This window comes from Pseudophryne corroboree, chromosome 5 (assembly GCF_028390025.1).
Source record: "Pseudophryne corroboree isolate aPseCor3 chromosome 5, aPseCor3.hap2, whole genome shotgun sequence".
NCBI lineage: Eukaryota > Metazoa > Chordata > Amphibia > Anura > Myobatrachidae > Pseudophryne > Pseudophryne corroboree.
This window is the reverse complement of record NC_086448.1, coordinates 23089309-23107283: the sequence shown is the minus strand read 5'-3', so window position 1 is coordinate 23107283 and position 17975 is coordinate 23089309. Positions and strand designations below refer to the sequence as shown.

The window sequence follows — 17975 nt, the reverse complement described above, 5'->3', positions numbered from 1 at the left end:
TGGTTGAGCACGGATGATGAATTATAGAGCACACCGTATGTTTGGCGGAGGGATCGGCAAAGGCTGATAATGCGGTAATGCTAAATGTTTGAGTCACTTTGTGTGATGCCGGACAGCCCACGTGCTTTGTGTGCTGTAATGTTACCAATGTACAGTGTTTAGTGAATTTACCCCAGCCACACAACAGTGTCTATGTGTATACTGTATATGACCCCTGCAGTCCGCTGTTCTGTTGGTGATCACTTTGCCTCTTGTTTTGCAGAGTGATATGCTGGATGTCAATCAGATAATGAAAGATTTGGGATCCATTGTTTACGATCAAGGTGAATCTATAGGTGAGTATAGTCACAGTGTGTGTGTGTGTGTGTATATATATATATATATTTATTTTATTTTTTTATTATTATTTTTTTTTAATTGTCTTTTGCTAATTGATAAGTGCATGTTTTACTATAAAAGGTGTTATCTGAAATGTTTTGGTAACTGAAGGTCTCCAGCAGTCTGCGAGCGCCGGGAGCCCGCAAAGGGGCTTCGTTGTGCTTGCCCACCACACCCTACCCCACCTTCCCTGACGGCAATCTAAAGCTCGGGAACCGGGCGTCAGTGTGGTGACAGGTGGGATCCCAAAGCCGTTCACACTAATCTTAACTCTTCCTAGCCTAGTTGCGCTCCTCGCAGTGCTTAATGATGCTCCGTAACCGTTGGCGTGTGTAAGCAGCAGCAATCTTTTTCTGGTTTATGGACCTTGGTGAATGCATGCTATAGACGTGTCCGCCTATATCCTTGCTTCAGTCACGCCAAACAGCCCCTCGTGGCACGCCAGGTCCCGTGAGACTCTGCTAGCGTCGTGCTTGTTTTTTCTGAAAACGAGTCTTAGACTCAAAGCAATGCGACTAGGACACACTAGGCGACTGTGCTGATTACTTTTATACGCAACACGTGTATATCTGTGCGCGACTGAGTCTCTGAATCTGTACAGGAAGTGCTACAATGTAGCTGCTGCAGCTTGTTCTGCTCCGTATACAGCCTCAGTCACACACAATATATACAAGTGTCCATGGACGGTTCCGGGGCTTCTGGCGCCCCGGGCGGCATTAAGGGGCGTGGCTTCATACAGGGGGCGTGGTCAGTTACGCCCCCTGTACTGTTGTAGGATGTGCGGTGCCCGATGACGTCATCGCGCACCGCACAGCAAAGGTCCTCTCCACGAAGGTAAACTAGACGCTAAGCGTCTAGTTCCCTTCGTGGAGAGGACCTTTGCTGTGCGGTGCGCAATGACGTCAACGCGCACCACACATCATTACAGTGAAGGTCCTCTCCAGGAAGGGAAATTAGACGCGTAGCGTCTAGTTTCCCTTCACAACGGACAGCGGGCCGCGGTAGCGGGGCCACCACAGCAGCAGCGGATCTTGCCATGGTGCTGCGCCCTCCGGAAGGCGGCGCACCGGGCAAAAGTCCTGCTTGCCCGTGGCAAGATCCGCTACTGCAAGTGTCATATACCACAGTACTCAGCGCAGTCTCCTCATGCGTCCTAGTCATATTGCAATTAAGATTGCATTGTGGACATAAAAAGACTCCCATTGTTAGCAGAGCTGCGTGGGACCTCTCTTAACACCATGCATCTCCCGCTGTGTGACGTGTTGAGTCTGGATGTATAGCTATGTACCAGCCTGTGGCTGAGGGAACACATTGAAGGACCAGGAGAATTGCTGTATGGGCTACAGAAGAAACAGCCTCTTCCTGGGGAAATAGCCATTATCTGTGGGAACTGGGGATACTATGGATATTAATGCGTCATTTGTTGAGAGGGAATTATGCCGTGTTATGTGAAATGAATATAATGACTCCTTTACGGCCTGAGGTGCATTGTACTTCTAGCACAGTCTCCGCGTTTGTCGGGCGCTGGTGTTAAATCATGGCTGTGTAATTGTTTTGTGTATTTCTCCTTTTTTTGTAAATGTTTGTTCCCGTTATAGTGTGTGCCATGGGAGAATGCAACACGTTTTTAATGTAAAGCGATAATGGAAGTAATTCAGAGTTGATCGCAGCAGCAAATTTGTTAGCAGTTGGGCAAAACCATGTGCACTGCAGGGGGGGCAGATGTAACATGTGCAGAGAGAGTTAGATTTAGGAGGGTTATATTGTTTCTGTGCAGGGTAAATACTGGCTGCGTTATATTCAAATTGAAATCATCTAAATTGCAGTGTAAACACACCCCGCCCAAATCTAACTCTCTCTACACATGTTACATCTACCCCCCCTGCAGTGCACATGGGGTCATTCCGAGTTGATCGCTCGATAGCTGTTTTTAGCAGCCGTACAAACGCTATGCCGCCTCCCACTGGGAGTGTATTTTAGCTTAGCAGAAGTGCGAACGAAAGGATCGCAGAGCGGCTACAAAAAAAAATGTGTGCAGTTTCAGAGTAGCTTCAGACCTACTCAGCGCTTGCGATCACTTCAGACTGTTCAGTTCCTGTTTTGACGTGACAAACACGCCCTGCGTTCGCCCAGCCACACCTGCGTTTTTCCTGGCACGCCTGCGTTTTTCCGATCACTCCATGAAAACGGTCAGTTGCCACCCCGAAACGCCCACTTCCTGTCAATCACTCTGCGTCCAGCAGTGCGACTGAATAGCTTCGCTAGACCTTGTGTGAAACTACTTCGGCCGTTGCGAAAGTACGGCGCGCGTGCGCATTGCGCTGCATGCGCAGAAGTGCCGTTTTTTAACATCATCGCTGCACAGCGAACATTTTCAGCTAGCGATCAACTTGGAATGACCCCCATGGTTTTGCCCAACTGCTAACAAATTTGCTGCTGTGATCAAGTCTGAATTAGGCCCAAAGAGCAGATCTGGCTAGTATTGTACGATGCAGTAACAGCAGAGTGATGTCACCGTGTGTCTCCCACACTGTTTGCACAAAGCTTACAGTATATGCCAATAACTGGAGCTTATTAGACGGGTAAATGACTGATCGGCGCCGGTTCGGTTCTGTCAGCGTTATATTGGGGGGGTTTTGTTGTCTTTGCTGATAGAGTACCAAAATATCTATTAACATTCTGTTCTGAATTTGCAGATAGCATTGAAGCCAATATTGAGAGTGCGTCATCTAATGTAGAATCTGCCAATCGCCAGTTGGCGAAAGCAAACCAGCACCAAGTAAGTAAGATTAGAGCAGTCAGAATATCAGCTGGAAACAGACATGTACATATAGAATAAGTGGAAATTGCTTTCTTACTTTCTCTCCTCTTTGCTCTCAGTGATAACTTGGCTATAAAGCAGTAAAAAAAAAAAAAAAATCAAAAGATGTCACACAAAATATTTGGCATTTTCTGTCCCCTTGATCACTAGACGGATATTTCTTATGTGCTCCGTCCGTCAGCTGTGTGTAACTCCAGCTGTGCGCTACATTAAGACTTTCTGAGCAGTGAGCCTTAAAAAGAGTCAGGGAGATCTCTAGTCTGCACTCCCTAAGGGTAATATGCAAATGCACTACTACAAGAGGAAAGGGATCTTCTGGGTAATTACACAAACCGAACAGGAAGTCTGATTCCGACTGAAGTCATTTCATATATCCGCCACTTTCAGATGTGGCTTGTACAGTTATTTGTGCTTAAAGTTGCAGTAGTTTTACCAGAATTGTCGTACAGCAGCTAAAATCAAGGGGCAACTAATGAATGGTAAATATTTTTTTTTATGGCTGCTGTTCATGGATCAGGAGTCTCGGCAAGGTTCTGTTAGCGCCTTGAGTCCGATCGGAGATAGAGCGCTATATAAATTCAATTATTATTATTACTACCCAGTAGAATGTTTTTAATAAAGCTACATCGTTTTTGAGGGGTTATCTTGTTTAGTGGACCCAACCCATGTTTCAGAGGTCCGGGACCCCTCCAGGCACGCCGGCTGACCTGTAGCTGCTGTTGGGGTGGGAGATGTATAAGGTGCATCCTGTACTGTGGCTGGAGCAATTCATGCATCATAACTAGGTTCTAGCTAGCAGCTTGTGCTGTATATATGCTGGTATTACAGATACACTGGATACAGTATTTATAACATAGAGAGGCTGACCGTAGAACATGGGGGTTTGACAAAAAGTCAGTGAGAATGGTTGTATCGGGGAAGGGGGGGGGGGATCATTTTAGATTTGTATCATTGTTGCTCCTTGGGATCTGAACTGTTTACTTTCCGAGAATGAGAAAACAGGACTTTATCTTGTTCTGAATGAATGAATAAAATAAATATATATGTGTGTGTGTGTGTGTGTGTGTGTGTGTGTGTGTGTGTGTGTATGTATATATACAGTGTGTGTATATATATATATATATATATATATATATATATATATAATTTTATACAGTACCAGTCGAAAGTGTGTCCAAACTTTTGACTGGTAATATATATATATATATATATATATATATATATATATATATATATACATACACACACACACACCTGGTCTCCGCGAGTTGCCTGCTGCGCCTGTTACTTTCTAGGTTCATTTGCATGATTTTGGTAGAATTGAAGACTTGTTGGTTTTGTCCTGGCCTTAGCTCAGTCTACACTGCAGGAACATGAGAGGTTACCTGGACAGATAGTACATTTGTACAGCACTATACGGAGAACCCTGTGTGTGGTGCAGGGATGGGCAGGAGATTTCCTATACACTTGTTTTTCCGACAAATTCCATGTACAGGTTTATTTTCTTGTGTTGCTTTCTCCCAGTTGATCCAGTTGCCTCCGGACAATTGTTCCACGTACCTTCTCTGTTGTGTTGAGTGGAGGTGAGAACTGCAGATACAGAAACATTTTAGCTGCATGTTCCGTGTGGCGCCTTGTGCCCTCCCTCCAGAGCTGGATGATGCTGGGGGGGGGGAGTTAGTTGGGCACCAAATGCCCTCCTGGGGTAAAGGAGCCATGTGACTGTGGTACGTTTTACACATTGTGACCCATAGCCATCTCACACACACACACGCACACACTCACATTCGAAATGTGCGAAATATACTCAGTGAACGTACATGGAACAAAACTGCTAGGGACCAAATTAATTTTCATATTACATTTCCAGTTTTTGAAGGTGTTCTTTCTGGCAGACAGCCGGCATTGGATGGGTTCAATAGCAGAGCACCTGCTGTCCGTCTCTCACCCAGTTTACCTCCCGGCGTGTATGGCCAAATGGGACAGATTGTCACGCGTCAGGATCTAGTGATATCTGTTCCGTAGTCACGTTTCTATGAAAATCTCCTCATATAAATATTTATTCTGCTGCAATAATGTTCCGCTGGCGTAACGGTGCCCGGTGGGATCCAGTCCATGAGGTACAGTGAGCATTTATACATTAACTAGTTGCCAACCCGTCAACTAAACAGCTCCGTCGGCTTTGCACGCCCGAACGGAGTAACGCTTGAATTGCTCTATTAGATGCCATTTAGTGGCCACCGGTGCGCACAACACTTGATTCCCCCCATATAGATTCCCTATGCATTGGAAGCTTACGAGCAGGGCCCCTCTACCTCTAGGTCTGTCTGTTATTACCCAGTTTGGTTCTAATACTGTTACCCCAATTGTAAAGCACAAAAGAATACGCAGCTCTATATAAAAGCCTGCTAATAAATAAATAGAGGTAAGGAGCAGCATTATCCGTTTTTTATATGGGATATACTACTTATCTCTTACTTGGCCCCTGATTTTCTTGCGGGTTTGGAGTTTGGCGCACCAGGCTTTGGTTTGGAATTAGCGTCAGAGTATTATATGTGACATGTCGTAGCATAGGCTACGCGCCGCGGTCAGTCATCGTGGTTTCTGTTTCCCGTCTCTAGAACCTCAGCGCTGTCTAAGTAGCTGCAGATGTTCCTGGAACTGTTTAGAGTAATCAGACTATTTGAGTGAAAGGTAATTAAAATTCATTAACATGAAAAGAAAGCTGGTAATTATCATACGTCAGTGTTAAGTGGCGTAGCAGGGAGGATGAAAGGACCTTACCTGGAAATCTTCTCTTTGTGAATTAAACATGAGATCTCCTCTGGAGGCTGCACCATCTGCCGCGGCAGTGTCAAGCCTTCCGCGTTTCCCCGCAGATATTGACTGAAAGGTCACTCGCTTGAAGCTTTATTTTTATTTACTTTGGCTAAAACCTCTCACCTGGAAACACCATTTACCTGTTGCCCGAGGCTGTGATCAAATGTTTACTTTCTAGTTACCTGTGCAGTAAGAGCATGGGAAGGTCTGACTACGATTCACATTGTTTGCTAACACCGTGTGTCTTGCTGCATATAACAATACTTTTATTTCTTTAAGATTTACACCATCATAATCCAGTTATTAATGTTTCTATTTAAAGGCCGTTCTCTTGAATGGCCGATATATTGCGGGTCCGTCGACCAGTGTGTACGGCCGATACGTCTGTGAACTCCGTCGTTCACAGACGTATCGCGTCGGCCCCGCAGCACAGCCGACGGCCAATATATCTACCGATATATAGGCGCGCCGCTGTGTGTGTACGGCGGTCGGCCGACCGCCCTTACACATGCTGGGCCGCCGGCTGTGATTGACAGCTGAACTGGGCGGGCATGTGTACACACCCGCCCAGTTCATGACGTCAGCCCCCGACGGATCGGGCAGTGTGTATGCTCAGCACACTGCCCGATCTGTCCATAGATATATCTGCCGATCAATTGTTCAGCAAATATATCTTTCGAGTGTGTACCCACCTTTAGAGTTGTAAGTAGTGTAACACTCTTATATTTGTTGCTAGAATTATAATACCTATCTGGCACTACAGTATACAGCAGGCACGTCCAAACTGCGGCCCTCCAGCTGTTGTGAAACTACATATCCCAGCATGCCCTGACACAGTTTTGCTGTCAGGGAATGCTAAAGCTGTGTCCGGGCATGCTGGGATGTGTAGTTTCTCAACAGCTGGAGGGCCGCAGTTTGGACATGCCTGCTACACAGTATTAAAGGTAACTCCTTTCGTTTAAAAAGTGATACGTTTGATCAGTGTTTCCAAGTGTTCTGATACCATTATTTGTTAGTTGTAGGTATGAAGCCTCCGCAGTTCCGCTTTCTGTAGGGTATATTGGTTAGATGACAGCTGACTGTAGAGACCGCCAGTTATGAAGGGTTGAGGTGGGATACTCTGGGAGCCACATGGCAGATCCGTATTGCAGGAAATGTGGACAAACTCGGTAGACACCTTAACCGTTGTCGAAAATTTTGGGTCATTTACAAGTGGTGCTTGTAATCAGTGGCGTAGCTACCATAGGTGCAGGGTATGGGGCTGCTATGGGGCCCCGGCTGTCACAGGGGCCCGGGACCCGCCGCTCCCCTTACACCAAGTTAGTTGCGCTGCTGCGCTGTGTGTGAGAGTCCGGGAGGGACCGCACAGCGAGCAGCTCTCCTGTGTTTCCGGCGGCGTGTCTGTCAAATGAAGCGCCGGTTCGTGAGCCAATCAGAGCCCCCGGTCCGGCAGCCGATCAGGAGCCGCAGCTGCCGTTCCGCGAGTTCTGATTGGCTCACGAACCGACGCTTTATTTGACAGACACGCCGCCGGAGATAGACAGGACGGACACAAGAGAGGTTTGCGCTGTGCCCTACTTCCCGGACTCTCACACAGCTCAGCAGCGGTGAGTGGGGGGGGGGGGGGGGGGGGGGGAGTACCTGGCACTGGTGGGGCATATTTGGCACATTTGTAGCTGGCACTAGGGGGGGCATATTTGGCACATGTGTAGCTGGCACTGGGGGGTGGCATATTTCTCACGGAATGCGGTGGGTCCCTTTCAAAATTTAGCTATGGGGCCCACAAAATTCTAGCTACGCCCCTGCTTGTAATAGCGGCTTATGTGCGACTTATTGTGTCGGTGGATTCTGAAATCGGTAAAATCCGGCAGTGATGTGTCTGTATAAATGTTGGGGTACCCTAATTTGCTGCTCAAGAATGTGAGGTGCGTGTATGTAACCGGACAGTTTTCTACCCATCCACCATGTACCCCTCTCCGTTCACCCCATCCCCTTAGTATATTTGCTCTCAAGCTGAGCTATCTTCCAGGAGTATCCAATTAGTTTTTCTACCGATAAAAACGGCCTGATTGCACGATATTTCATCGATGGTCATTATCGCACTGCCCAATTAAAGGCCGCTTTTATCAGCAGATAAAGGACCCACGATTGTGCGATAATGCGTGGGATCCGGGATAAGTTCCCAGTACCATGCGTTATCGTGACGCCGATTGCGTCTTATCGCGGATTATGCTTTGGGTGCTGCAGCTAATTGGGCACTGGCCTTGTTTCCTCTTCAGCCAGACTTTGGGGGCAGGACCATTGCATACTGAAGGGTTCTCCGGTGGTCCAGGGAACACTTTCATTTGATTTAGCATTTCTCTATTTTCACTCCTCTTCTGTCCTCTTTTCAGTCTCCCCTCTCTCCCTTATCTAGGCGTGTTATCCTATCCCTTCTCTCCCTTATCTAGGCGTGTTATCCTGTCCCATCTCTCCCTTATCTAGGCGTGTTATCCTGTCCCTTCTCTCTCTTATCTAGGCGTGTTATCCTGTCCCTTCTCTCTCTTATCTAGGCGTGTTATCCTGTCCCCCCCTCTCCCTTATCTAGGCGCGTTATCCTGTCCCCTCTCTCCTTTATCTAGGCGTGTTATCCTGTCCCTTCTCTCTCTTATCTAGGCGTGTTATCCTGTCCCCCCTCTCCCTTATCTAGGCGCGTTATCCTGTCCCATCTCTCTCTTATCTAGGCGTGTTATCCTGTCCCTTATCTAGGCGTGTTATCCTGTCCCCCCTCTCCCTTATCTAGGCGCGTTATCCTGTCCCCTCTCTCCCTTATCTAGGCGTGTTATCCTGTCCCTTCTCTCTCTTATCTAGGCGTGTTATCCTGTCCCCCCTCTCCCTTATCTAGGCGCGTTATCAGTTCCCTTCTCTCTCTTATCTAGGCGTGTTATCCTGTCCCCCCGCTCCCTTATCTAGGCGTGTTATCCTGTCCCCTCTCTCCCTTATCTAGGCGTGTTATCCTGTCCCCCCTCTCCCTTATCTAGGCACGTTATCCTGTCCCCTCTCTCCCTTATCTAGGCGTGTTATCCTGTCCCCCCACTCCCTTATCTAGGCGTGTTATCCTGTCCCCTCTCTCCCTTATCTAGGCGTGTTATCCTGTCCCCCCTCTCCCTTATCTAGGCGCGTTATCCTGTCCCTTCTCTCTCTTATCTAGCCGTGTTATCCTGTCCCTTCTCTCTCTTATCTAGGCGCGTTATCCTGTCCCTTCTCTCTCTTATCTAGGCGTGTTATCCTGTCCCCCCTCTCCCTTATCTAGGCGTGTTATCCTGTCCCCTCTCTCCCTCATCTAGGCGTGTTATCCTGTCCCGTCTCTCTCTTATCTAGGCGTGTTATCCTGTCCCTTCTCTCCCTCATCTAGGCGTGTTATCCTGTCCCTTCTCTCTCTTATCTAGGCGTGTTATCCTGTCCCCTCTCTCCCTCATCTAGGCGTGTTATCCTGTCCCTTCTCTCTCTTATCTAGGCGTGTTATCCTGTCCCCCCTCTCCCTTATCTAGGCGTGTTATCCTGTCCCTTCTCTCTCTTATCTAGGCGTGTTATCCTGTCCCCTCTCTCCCTCATCTAGGCGTGTTATCCTGTCCCTTCTCTCTCTTATCTAGGCGTGTTATCCTGTCCCTTCTCTCTCTTATCTAGGCGTGTTATCCTGTCCCTTCTCTCTCTTATCTAGGCGTGTTATCCTGTCCCTTCTCTCTCTTATCTAGGCGTGTTATCCTGTCCCCCCTCTCCCTTATCTAGGCGTGTTATCCTGTCCCCCCTCTCCCTTATCTAGGCGTGTTATCCTGTCCCCCCTCTCCCTTATCTAGGCGCGTTATCCTGTCCCTTCTCTCTCTTATCTAGGCGTGTTATCCTGTCCCCCCTCTCCCTTATCTAGGCGTGTTATCCTGTCCCTTCTCTCTCTTATCTAGGCGTGTTATCCTGTCCCTTCTCTCTCTTATCTAGGCGTGTTATCCTGTCCCTTCTCTCTCTTATCTAGGCGTGTTATCCTGTCCCTTCTCTCTCTTATCTAGGCGTGTTATCCTGTCCCTTCTCTCTCTTATCTAGGCGTGTTATCCTGTCCCTTCTCTCTCTTATCTAGGCGTGTTATCCTGTCCCCCCTCTCCCTTATCTAGGCGCGTTATCCTGTCCCTTCTCTCTCTTATCTAGGCGTGTTATCCTGTCCCTTCTCTCTCTTATCTAGGCGTGTTATCCTGTCCCCCCTCTCCCTTATCTAGGCGCGTTATCCTGTCCCTTCTCTCTCTTATCTAGGCGTGTTATCCTGTCCCCCCTCTCCCTTATCTAGGCGTGTTATCCTGTCCCTTCTCTCTCTTATCTAGGCGTGTTATCCTGTCCCTTCTCTCTCTTATCTAGGCGTGTTATCCTGTCCCTTCTCTCTCTTATCTAGGCGTGTTATCCTGTCCCTTCTCTCTCTTATCTAGGCGTGTTATCCTGTCCCTTCTCTCTCTTATCTAGGCGTGTTATCCTGTCCCTTCTCTCTCTTATCTAGGCGTGTTATCCTGTCCCCCCTCTCCCTTATCTAGGCGCGTTATCCTGTCCCTTCTCTCTCTTATCTAGGCGTGTTATCCTGTCCCTTCTCTCTCTTATCTAGGCGTGTTATCCTGTCCCCCCTCTCCCTTATCTAGGCGCGTTATCCTGTCCCTTCTCTCTCTTATCTAGGCGTGTTATCCTGTCCCCCCTCTCCCTTATCTAGGCGTGTTATCCTGTCCCTTCTCTCTCTTATCTAGGCGTGTTATCCTGTCCCTTCTCTCTCTTATCTAGGCGTGTTATCCTGTCCCTTCTCTCTCTTATCTAGGCGTGTTATCCTGTCCCTTCTCTCTCTTATCTAGGCGTGTTATCCTGTCCCTTCTCTCTCTTATCTAGGCGTGTTATCCTGTCCCTTCTCTCTCTTATCTAGGCGTGTTATCCTGTCCCCCCTCTCCCTTATCTAGGCGCGTTATCCTGTCCCTTCTCTCTCTTATCTAGGCGTGTTATCCTGTCCCTTCTCTCTCTTATCTAGGCGTGTTATCCTGTCCCCCCTCTCCCTTATCTAGGCGCGTTATCCTGTCCCTTCTCTCTCTTATCTAGGCGTGTTATCCTGTCCCCCCTCTCCCTTATCTAGGCGTGTTATCCTGTCCCTTCTCTCTCTTATCTAGGCGTGTTATCCTGTCCCTTCTCTCTCTTATCTAGGCGTGTTATCCTGTCCCTTCTCTCTCTTATCTAGGCGCGTTATCCTGTCCCTTCTCTCTCTTATCTAGGCGTGTTATCCTGTCCCTTCTCTCTCTTATCTAGGCGTGTTATCCTGTCCCCTCTCTCTTATCTAGGCGTGTTATCCTGTCCCCCCTCTCCCTTATCTAGGCGTGTTATCCTGTCCCCCCCTCTCCCTTATCTAGGCGTGTTATCCTGTCCCTTCTCTCCCCATTCAGACTTTGTGTATTTTCATCCCACTTCTAAGGCTTTAGCAACAGAAATGGCCTTTATCTAGTAAGATGAAACCTGCAGACAATGTTCTTTTCATAAACGTTACACGTTTCAGTCCCTATTAGTGTATATATGACAGCCGCTATGGTTCATTTACAAATCCCAATATGCACGCCCGGCAATATTACTGACTATACGTGTCACCTTATGACGGAGTCTGGCCCGCACATGATCTGAGTGCCTTAGCGCTGAATCGTGAGGTCGCTCCCTAACGTGCACAATTGACCTCTGTGTGGCAGATAAGTGGCTTTGAAAAGTACAATATATTTGTTTTGTTTTAACAATTGTATAATTATGCAATGCTCAAATTTGCAAATATAAACCCTCTCTTTACTAAATTGATGCTAGGGTTTATTGAGCACTTTCCTTTCCTGCAGCACTTCATATATGGAGGACAGGGTGTACTGTAGGTCCCCGCTGCAACTTATTTGGCTCAGTGGCTTGCTGCGCTCACCGCAGGTTCTATTTGCACTCTATGGGTGTCATGGATACCCACGAGTGGGAATAGCCCCTGTTTGCTGGCATGCCGGCATCGTAAGCGGTTGGGATTCCAGCGTCTATATCCTGAACGCCGGTAAAGCAACTACATACCATGTGGAGGACAGACATGAGAGGTGGGGGCGGGGGGTCGCAGGGATGAGAGATGGAGTAGGTGAGGGGGACAGATGTAAGGGGGGAGTGTTGGGGACAGGCACAGGGGGATGGAGACAGAAGAGATGGCACGGTGAGGGGGACTAATGAGAGACAGGGAGATGATGGGTGAGGGGGACCGAGATGAGAGGTGGTGGCGGGGGGTCACAGGGATGAGAGATGGAGTAGGTGAGGGGGACAGGTACAGGGGGATGGAGACAGAAGAAATGGCACGGTGAGGGGGACTAATGAGAGACAGGGAGATGAAGGGTGAGGGGGACAGAGATGAGAGGTGGGGGCGGGGGGTCGCAGGGATGAGAGATGGAGTAGGTGAGGGGGACAGATGTAAGGGGGGAGTGTGGGGGACAGGTACAGGGGGATGGAGACAGAAGAAATGGCACGGTGAGGGGGACTAATGAGAGACAGGGAGATGAAGGGTGAGGGGGACAGAGATGAGAGGTGGGGGCGGGGGGGTCGCAGGGATGAGAGATGGAGTAGGTGAGGGGGGGGTGTGGGGGACAGGTACAGGGGGATGGAGACAGAAGAAATGGCACGGTGAGGGGGACTAATGAGAGACAGGGAGATGGGTGAGGGGGACAGAGATGAGAGGTGGGGGCGGGGGGTCACAGGGATGAGAGATGGAGTAGGTGAGGGGGACAGATGTAAGGGGGGAGTGTTGGGGACAGGCACAGGGGGATGGAGACAGAAGAGATGGCACGGTGAGGGGGACTAATGAGAGACAGGGAGATGATGGGTGAGGGGGACAGAGATGAGCTAAAGGGAGACAGGAAGGTAATGAGATACAGGGAAATGGGGGACATCAATGAAGGGGCGGGAACGACGCCCAGCATATCCCTGCATTATAACTGGCAATGCAGCATATCACGGGTCCAAAATACTAGTGTATTTTTATAGTTATAGGATTGCATAAAGACGTTTTGTTCTAATATCACCTTCAGCAAAATGAGTTTTAATAGTTTCATGCAGGCTGATCTTATGTGTTTGTTTCAAAATCTTTATGTTTATAAAGTATATAAGTTGGTCCAATAAAAGATGTTGTAAACGTTTATTAGTGACTCCTAAAACAGAGTAGAACAATATCTATGTAGTTATTTTGGTGAGTATATTTTTAATGTCCTGTTTTGCATGTTATTACATCAGCAAGGAGTAGACCATTATCATAAAGTGTGTTACATCTGATTTTGTACGCAGCTGACATTTTGTTGTTTTTATTTATGTCACAATAAATACACGTCGTCTACAACCACTGGAGGCAGCCATTTTGAACTGAACTAATATTTAAGGGTGCATTCAGTAATTAATTTGGCTAGAAACCAGTGGCATCATGCCTCGGTTATGTCCCTGGTTCCTAATAAACCAGGCTGCATACATGAAAATAGGTTACCTCCAATGTTTCTAGGCAACCAGTAATCTTAGGACAATGATCAAAGTTTTATTTGTGTCTTGGTTTATGGAATGTAGATTCAAACAGCCCTTCTCATTTCATTTTACAAGAGGCGTAACCTTAGAATGTCCTGTGCACCAAGGAAGAGAAAGGAGAAGTTTTCTCCTCTTGAACTTGAAATTTTGGTGGCCGAAGTAACAAAAAACCACTCTAAGCTCTACGGAAGTGAGAGGGTCAACCTGAGCCAGCCAGCGAGAGAGCGTATCTGGTTAGACATTGCCAAGAAGATCAACACAGTAGCCCGATCACCAAGAACCACTAGAGATTTGAGAAGGAGGTGGGACGACATGAAAAGACGGACTAAGGAGAAGTTGGCCATCATAAAGCGATCCGTGGTGTCTTCAGGAAGCCTTACTAGGAACTCCAGCCCGTCGGGTTTACATAACGATACAAATAGCGATGTTTACCCTGGATTTGGTGGTGATGATGAGGACGATGATCATGATGAAATAGATGTGGAAGTTGATGCACAGCACATAGCTCTTGAGCTCCAGTCAGGTAAAACCTCCGGAACGGGTACAAGCTCTTTGACTTAACAGCGATGGGAAAGTAGAAGCAGTAGTTACAGTTAGCCATAGTTACTTTGGTGGTTGAATTCGTACAATGTGGAAACAGTTGTGGTTATGGTCTTGGATATAATTTAAATGATGTGTTCCTTTTAGTGATATGATTTGCAGGAGACAATGACGTTCAGTGCTCATTTTATTAACGAGCATACTCCAGTTCCATTAGACTAATCTGGACTTAATTTAGTACCTTGTAACTTGTTTTTGACTCTTTGGATGCAGCTTTTGCGTTAGTCCTATTTTGTAACGCAGTTTTTATTTTTCTTCGTTTTTATTCTTTTTACAGTCAGTAATTTTATTATTTATTTTTTTCTAATTCCCACAGATGAGGAGGAAAATGGCCCTGGGTGCACTTGGGTGCCTCTAAAAACTATAGAAATGGCAGTTTCAGCTGAGCCCGATATGTCTGATCATCCGGTGATCATTCAGACGTCTGCCTCTTCTCCGTCCCCTCCGTCCTCACCTCTGAACCAGATGAAATCCACCTACGCGAGGAGGCTTGCCCAAACGTCTCAGCACGCCCGCCGGAAACACGAGGTCTCTGAATTTGAAAAACAGTTGATGGAGAGTCAGATACAGCAGAATACCCTTTTATCTTCTTGGTACCAGCAACAAACGACACTCATGGTCCAGCAAAACCTCATACTGGAGACCCTTGTAGAGCAAAGTAGACGCTTAGCAGACAATGTTGAGATCTTAAACCGGACTTTGGAAAAAATGGTGGATAGTAATCATTCGCGCAGGGAAACAGTTCACTTTGTACAGGATCACGCGCAAGGTGCACCTGCCCGCGGCCCCTCGCGAATATCCAGAAGCGAATCTGGTGGACCTTCGGGTATCGAAGTATTTTCTGGCATGATACTGAAAGTTGAGGAGGAACTGTAAATGTTTTTGTTTGTTCTTTTTCAGTGGAAAAATCTTAAGTGACTGACTTTTTGAACAACTTTTTGTATTCATGGGGAAAAAGAAACACACACTTTTTTTTTTTTTCTTGTCGGTAGAGGAAAAAGACTCCCCCCGCCCCCCCTTACACAGTGCATACATAGAGCCATTTTTGTAGGTTGTGAAATACATTGTGCATATTTTCTATTTGGATTTATCGGTTTGTGAGGAAATATTTTGTATGTGTTCTTTTTATTCTAAGATAATATTTTTTCTTACATAAATTTAAAAAATAAGTTTTTAAAAAAAGAAAAGAAAAAAAAATTGTCATATTTATCCTACTGGAATAGGTAGCATTTTGCAATTGAATCGGATGCATAATCATTAATATGTAGCTGAAGAAAAGGTTATGCCGGATTCGCACTACAAACCAACATATCAGCATAACTGACGCCATTTACTAGCCGTGTGATTCGTGGCATGCAGATATATGAAAAGACCCTCCTAATTTTGTATCATTTGCTTTTTTTTGTTAAAGAAGAGGCGGTCTGAAAAGTGTTGTTTAACCAAGTATTTTTTACATTCAAGAACAAAGCATTTGATAGAACTTTGGTAAAAAGGTTCAGAAACTCATTTTCTGCTGTCCCTATTTTTTGTTTTAACAGTATTTTTCTCCTATGTTACATGTGCGGAAAGGCCAGAATTGGATTTGTTAATCCAGATTATAGGGCATCAAGTTTTGTGTGAGCATCATTTTAACAGTTTAGCGCTAAACCTTGTTACAGACCACGAAAATCACCCTTAACTCTGCTGTACAATAATACGTACCATTTATTTTATCTTGGATTGGTGTCTGACATATATGGACAGATGAGAGCTGACTGCTATGCAAGGCTCTTATAGAGCCACAGTGGGCACGTGTAGTTGTTCCAAACCTGCCAACCAAAAAAAAAGAAGCGAATTGAAATCAATTTTTATTTTTTAATATTTATTACCCTTATATTTACATGTAAACCAAACATTTCTCATGGTAATGTTTACAACTGTATGGAATATTATCCCCCTAAAAAATGCAAGTCGTTAACCTGTTTCTTTTGTAAACTCGGTTATAGTCTAGAGTAGGTTTTAAGACCGGTTCATAAAAATGTGGAAGTATTTGCCTTATCTGAAAGCTCTAAACCAGTTCCTGAGTCTTTTTGAATATATATTTTTGAAAGTTATGAATTGATCTGTTTTGCAAAGCCAGTTGCATTGTAAATGCGGTTCTTCATGAGGTTTTACTGTATGAGTGGTTCCCGTAAGCAGAGTACAGTGATAAACGTCACGGGTAGACGACACCTTTCCGTTAGATGGCGTTAGGGAAAACCACCCGATGTTCTGCCAACCAGGTTGTAGCCCAAAGCCTGAGGAGCACGGGAATGGTTTCAAATGACCACTGAGCTAAATTGTGAGTTTAGATTCCGGAGCCAGCCGCGTCCTGGTAACAATAGATGCCGCTGCAGATAAGAGGGGGATACGGTCATTAGGTGGACCACTATTGGTTGACATGATCATTAGGCTGTCGACATGGAAAAAGGTTGACATGAGTTTTAAAAACTAAAAAAAAATCTTAATTTTTTGAATTTTTTCATACTTTACGATCCACGTGGACTACGATTGGGAATAGTAATCACCTTTGCAAGCCATGCGGGGGCAAACGGTGCACCAATTGGGGTTCCCCATCACTTTACGAAGAAAACGACACAAAACCCCCCCGTGTTGACCTTTTTCCATGTCGACTTAATGACCGTGTTGACCAATAGTGGTCGAGCTAATAACCCATACCTGATAAAAGGTGACTCTAGTAGTAATATCCTATAATCCACTGATTTACCCCAGTGATTTTGTGCAAACAAAATTAGTTCATGGGCGGGATGTGATTAAGGGGGACATTTACTAACCAGTGATAAGAGCTGAGAAGTGAGCCAGTGGAGAAGTTGCCCATGGCAACCAATCAGCACTGAAGTAACATCTATAATTTGCATACTGTAGAATTATACAGAGCTGCTGATTGGTTGATGGGGCAACTTCTCCACTGGCCCACTTCTCCGCTCTTATCACTGCTTAGTAAATGTCCCCCTAAGTTCGAGTTCATCGACCGTGCGGGATGCTGCCCGAACTCAGACATTTTTTTTAAAGGGACTGCCCCTTTAGAAAAATGTCTGAGTTCGGGCAGCACCCTCCACGGTCGATGAACTCAGACTTCAATACATCTCGGCCTTGTATCCTAATCCTTGGTGCTACGGAAACATTAAATATTTTCCAACATCCGGTTGCAGTAAAATAACTAAAAAATGAGAATGAAATAAATAAAAATATCCGTCATTAATCAGATATTTATATTTTTATTGATTGTTTTTCATGGAAATTGTTCCGTTGAAGCAAACAGAGCTTATTTCAGGATCCCTTGTTCAAAAGCAATAAATAATTATGATACAGCGTCCTCCCTCTCCCCTCCCCAATTTATATTTTTATGGACGGTTAATCTCCGCAATGTTGCTTCCTAGTTTTTCCTATGGTTTAATTTTTATTTATTTTTATATTTTTTTTTTTTATGGCTTCCTGTTTTAAAATTTGTTAGCAGCGGTGTTACAGATATATTGCATGAAGTGGCGGTTCATATGCCAGCCTTCTGTTTCTCGGTCTCCTTTGTGGGTTATATGGAGCGGTAGATATTTCGTAACACGGAGAGGTGTCTTTTACATTCTCTGTGTTACTTTGTGTCTACCAAAATGTGTACAGAATATGCATCACAATGAGACTCTTACGGATACACAATACTAATTTGTACAATAAACCACTATGTACATATGTAGCGGTTTCACTGTATAGGCAATGAGACAGGTGGCATATTATTAATAAACCATTTAAAATCGGTCTCACCTTC

At 45.9% G+C, this 17975-nt stretch overlaps 1 protein-coding gene across 1 annotated transcript in view; it reads left to right on the top strand.

Moving 5' to 3' along the window:
- The window catches only part of TSNARE1 (t-SNARE domain containing 1), a 230143-nt gene extending 212726 nt beyond the window's left edge, over positions 1–17417 (top strand). The window contains exons 8-11 of the mRNA XM_063925132.1: positions 263–335; positions 3075–3157; positions 13619–14099; positions 14493–17417. Coding sequence (XP_063781202.1) covers positions 263–335; positions 3075–3157; positions 13619–14099; positions 14493–15052 — 1197 coding nt within the window. The 3' untranslated portion in view covers positions 15053–17417. The remainder of the gene's footprint in view (positions 1–262; positions 336–3074; positions 3158–13618; positions 14100–14492) is intronic.
- The last annotated feature ends 558 nt before the right edge of the window (positions 17418–17975 follow it).